General features: G+C 44.5%; 1 protein-coding gene across 1 annotated transcript in view; it reads left to right on the top strand.

Annotated features, from left to right (window-relative positions):
• Positions 1–2,151: 2,151 nt before the first annotated feature.
• Positions 2,152–4,051, top strand: part of AHCY (adenosylhomocysteinase) — a 13,790-nt gene continuing 11,890 nt past the window's right edge. Inside the window, exon 1 of the mRNA XM_010075365.1 lies at positions 2,152–2,286. Coding sequence (XP_010073667.1) covers positions 2,152–2,286 — 135 coding nt within the window. The remainder of the gene's footprint in view (positions 2,287–4,051) is intronic.

Below are 4,051 nucleotides of genomic sequence, written 5' to 3'. Positions count from 1 at the left end.
AGGGGCACAGCACCCCTGGGTGCCCATTGGGGACAGGTTCCTGCTGGGGAGCTGTGACGGGAAGGGGCACAGCACCCCTGGGTGCCCATTGGGGACAGGTACCTCTGGCTCTGGAACAGCCCTGGCCTTCCTGCCCGCTGGTGCTCTTGCAGGGCCCTGGTCTGGCCTCGAGGAGCCCCCCTGGAGCCTGCAGGCCCCTCGGGTGCCTGACCTCTTTGTCTGGCCTCTGTGGGCAAAGCCGCTGCTCCGCTGGAGGGGCTGCTCTCAGGAGCTTCTGCCCTGGTCCCTCCAGGGGCTGTGCCGACGCTGTTGCTCCCCACAGTGATGACTGTTGTGCACGCCGTTCAGAGAGGGGATTCTCCTGTTGTTCATCCTGCTCTATAAACTGCTCATAGGTCTCGGTGACAGGGGAGGTAGTGACACTTGGACGCTTCTATTTAATACCCAGAATTAATGGACTATGTAAATTTGAGGATTTTGCTGGGGCTTATTGTTGTGGGTTCCCACTTGCCCATCCCTAAATAATATTGGCAACCGAGGAGGTGTGGGGGGCTGTGGTGGAGGAGCCCTGCCATTGCTGGTGGCTCGTGGCCTTGGGCTAGTTCTTTGGCCCCTCTGCTTTTGCTGTTTGTGAAATAGGAAGGCTAGTGCTCACCTTTGTGAAACACTAGGATGGCTGTGGATAAAAAAAAAAATGTATGTTGGAATTGGGAGTGATGTCTGTTATAGAGTGAGGGGGAGGAATTAAGAAAAACGACATGAAAAGGAGCAATATTTCTGTCCATGTGCACCCACGTAGGATAACCTGGGCTGTCACCTGCTTCGACAGTAAAGCAACCTGAACAGAACAATTTATGAATGTTGTTTATTTCTCAGTTTTTCTATCGAAATGACTGTAAAATTTTGCTAATGGGCATCCTTTCAATTTTATTGTATGAGGTCAACTGGAGAGGTCACTTGCCTGTAGGGGCAGTATCTTTTCTGTTGTACATGGATGGTATTCATTGTTTTCATATTTTCTCTTTTCTTGTGAATCTGAATTAACCCAAGTGCCACATAGATCTCTTTATAGAGATATTGCTCATCATGGTGGTTCCAGCCTGATTTAGCAGAATTCCTCTGTTTTCCCCCAATAGTTCATACTTCAGGAAAATAATTGTCTTGCAGTATGTCTCCAGTCCTTAAAGAACAAACATAATTACCATTTCTCATTGTCATAAAATGTGTACCTTTCTGTGTGGATAGGCTTTCTAAGAAATCAGGGTGTTGTCCAGTGTAATAACTAGGCAGTTTATGTACAGTGAGGTATTAACAGGCATTAGAGAGGAGAGAGATCCAGGAGTCATGTGCAGTGACACCATTTCTGAAAAACTGGGTGCTGTCAAAAGGTCCCTGAAGAGTCAGAACCCTTAAAGCAGGGGGAACCTTTGGCTTTTTGATGGAATGTGGAGCCAGGTAACCCCATGACAGTTCCTGTGTAATCAGGACCTTAGTCCATTGTATGATGTTGGTGTTTCTAGACAGTCCAGTGTCTCTGGCTCCTGGACTGTTTTCAAACAAGGATCTGTTTGAAATAATGTTTTTTGATTGTGTTAGTAACACCTGAGAAACTGAAGTTTCATGTAGCTAGTATCCAGATTTAGGGGGGGTGTTGGCTGTTCAATCAGAGCTGAAGTTGATTACAAGAGGAGGATTGGGAGTGGTGAACTATGTATTTAATTTTAACTTTTTTTTTTTCAGTTCATCCAAGTGCTTTAGATTTAATTGTGGTTATCTGGTTATCATCTCCTTTCAAGCAACCTTGCAAGAATGGACTAGGCTGTAGGAACATGACTGAGGGGAACATCTTGCCTTTTTTGCAGAAGAGTTTTTTGATCAATTTGTGAGAAAATAGATGAGTGGGGTCTTTCCAGATTCCCTGGTCTAGAGCTGGTCCCTTCCATTTTTCCAAAGACTATTTTGTCCTTTTTTAGTTGCCTTGTGGATGAAGAAGCTGGTTTGAAGTTTCAAACTACTGTTTTAAGATCCAAATGAGGGTTCTCCATGTCTTCCTTACTTCCTGCAAAAGATTTGTTTAACTTGGGCCTCTGAAGGATGCTCCCAGCGCCTGGATGTCTTGGTTTGCAGCAGCATTAACTCCAACTAAGGTGAATGCTTTTACTTCTTCCTACAGGAATTAGAGGTATTTCAGAAGAGACAACCACTGGAGTTCACAACCTGTACAAGATGAAGGCCAACGGGACCCTGAAAGTGCCAGCTATTAATGTTAATGATTCTGTCACCAAGGTAATGTTATGTTCTGCTGTCTGACCGGTTTGGCTTTGGGATGTTGTCATTCCCACGCACGTATTCCTTCTGTTGCTGAGCTGTTCTTGACCTGGTACTGGACAGATGTTCATCACACCCTTGAAGTGAGCCTATGATGTCTCTAATGGGACATGCCATTGGAAATAGCCTGTTTTCAGAACATCAAGGGCTTTTTTTTGTATGTAAGGACACGCATTCTTCTGCGTTGTAATAATGTGAAAACACCTTTGGAAATCATGGCTCTTGGGGTACAGTCAGTTCCTGTGGCAAGAGGCATGTCCTCACTCTGAGTAGCCTAAAGCCCACAGGCAGGTGGCAGGTACCAGCTGGAAAAGAGGGTGACCTACGTGAGCTTGTGGCTGGTAAAGCTCAGTTGATCTGACAAGGTGTCTCTGCAAGCAGCAGTTGCAAAGGATAGGGTAGGAGGTATTTATCCCTTGCCTGGCTATATTACTGTTTCCTGAGACAAATCTGGGTGTATTGAGGGGGGAATGGTGTTTAAAGGGTGCTGGTGCTTTTTGGATGCAGGTGAGTTATAGTGGGAATTTCAGGTGTACTTATGCATCTAGATGTTTTTTTTTAAATCTAGTTGCTAAATCTATTTCAAGTTACCATACTAACATGATCCTGTCGGGCATGGCAGTTTTCACTGTTTGGCCTGCTTTCTCTGCAGTTTGCTATCTGAAGAGTATCTCCTTTCTGCTCACAGAGATGCATCTGGCATTTTTATTTCATGGCTAGTTGGCTGGAATCCTGTTGATCTTGGAAGAAGCTTGTTTCTCTGCATCCTTTTCACCTAGATTTGTGCCTCCTGCATAATAACTGTTGATAATGTTTAGTAGATTTGGAAATTCAGATGTTTTTAAATAAAGCCTCCTGAGTGGATTTGGGTTGAGCTCACTTTATTCTGGGGCCAAACAAGTGATTATTTTCAAGTACTGTTTGGTATTTATGTAGTAAAAATTTTGTACTAACCACAGTTACAAATCTGCAGGAAGACATGCAGCCGAGCTAACAAATTCTGCTCTCTTGGTTTGATATTTTTCCCTTGGTGCTAGGTTCCTATACTAGTATTTGGAGAGAGAAGGTAGGCAGTATCCAGGTCTGTTCTTCCTTCCTGCCACTCGAGTGTATTTTTGAGTGGGACAGATGTCTGCACCTGGCACTCTGCTACCTTGCCTGCATGGGAATGCGTGGGCACCTGGAAGGCTTTGGTTGCAATTGGGGGATGTGGTGGCGAGGAATCAAATCTGACTGTGTAGTTTTCTTCCATAAGAAAGCTTATACTGCAAGGAAAAATCTGCTGGAGGACTCTAAAAGAGGATTACCAACTGGCATTAGCTTTGGAATATTTGAAGGATTGGTAACACATTTTCTGAAATATTAATGGCAAATGTGCCTGTGACAAGACTTAACAGGCTCTAAGTCAGGAACTTCTGGATCTGAAGTATAACTTATTACACATCAGTCCTCAAACAGCTTCTGAGGCTGGGAGCGATATGTCACTTGCGCAGATAATGCATTGGAGTCATAGCTGCAACATTTTTATACATGGACTTTGCATTTTTTTATTATAAAAATTTAACAGTTGTAAGCTGTAGACTGGAAACCAAACTGACATCACCGTACACATGCTAGATGGCACCAGCCAGAGCTGCAAGGTGCCCCTACTCACAGCCAGGTATGCAGCTGTAAGATTGCTTGTAGCAGACAGAGCCCTACCTGTGTTCAGTGAAAGCAGGAA

The sequence above is a fragment of the Pterocles gutturalis genome, unplaced genomic scaffold (assembly GCF_000699245.1).
Source record: "Pterocles gutturalis isolate BGI_N339 unplaced genomic scaffold, ASM69924v1 scaffold36026, whole genome shotgun sequence".
Taxonomy (NCBI): domain Eukaryota; kingdom Metazoa; phylum Chordata; class Aves; order Pterocliformes; family Pteroclidae; genus Pterocles; species Pterocles gutturalis.
The sequence above is the reverse complement of the archived record's forward strand: the minus strand, read 5'-3'. Positions and strand labels throughout refer to the sequence as shown.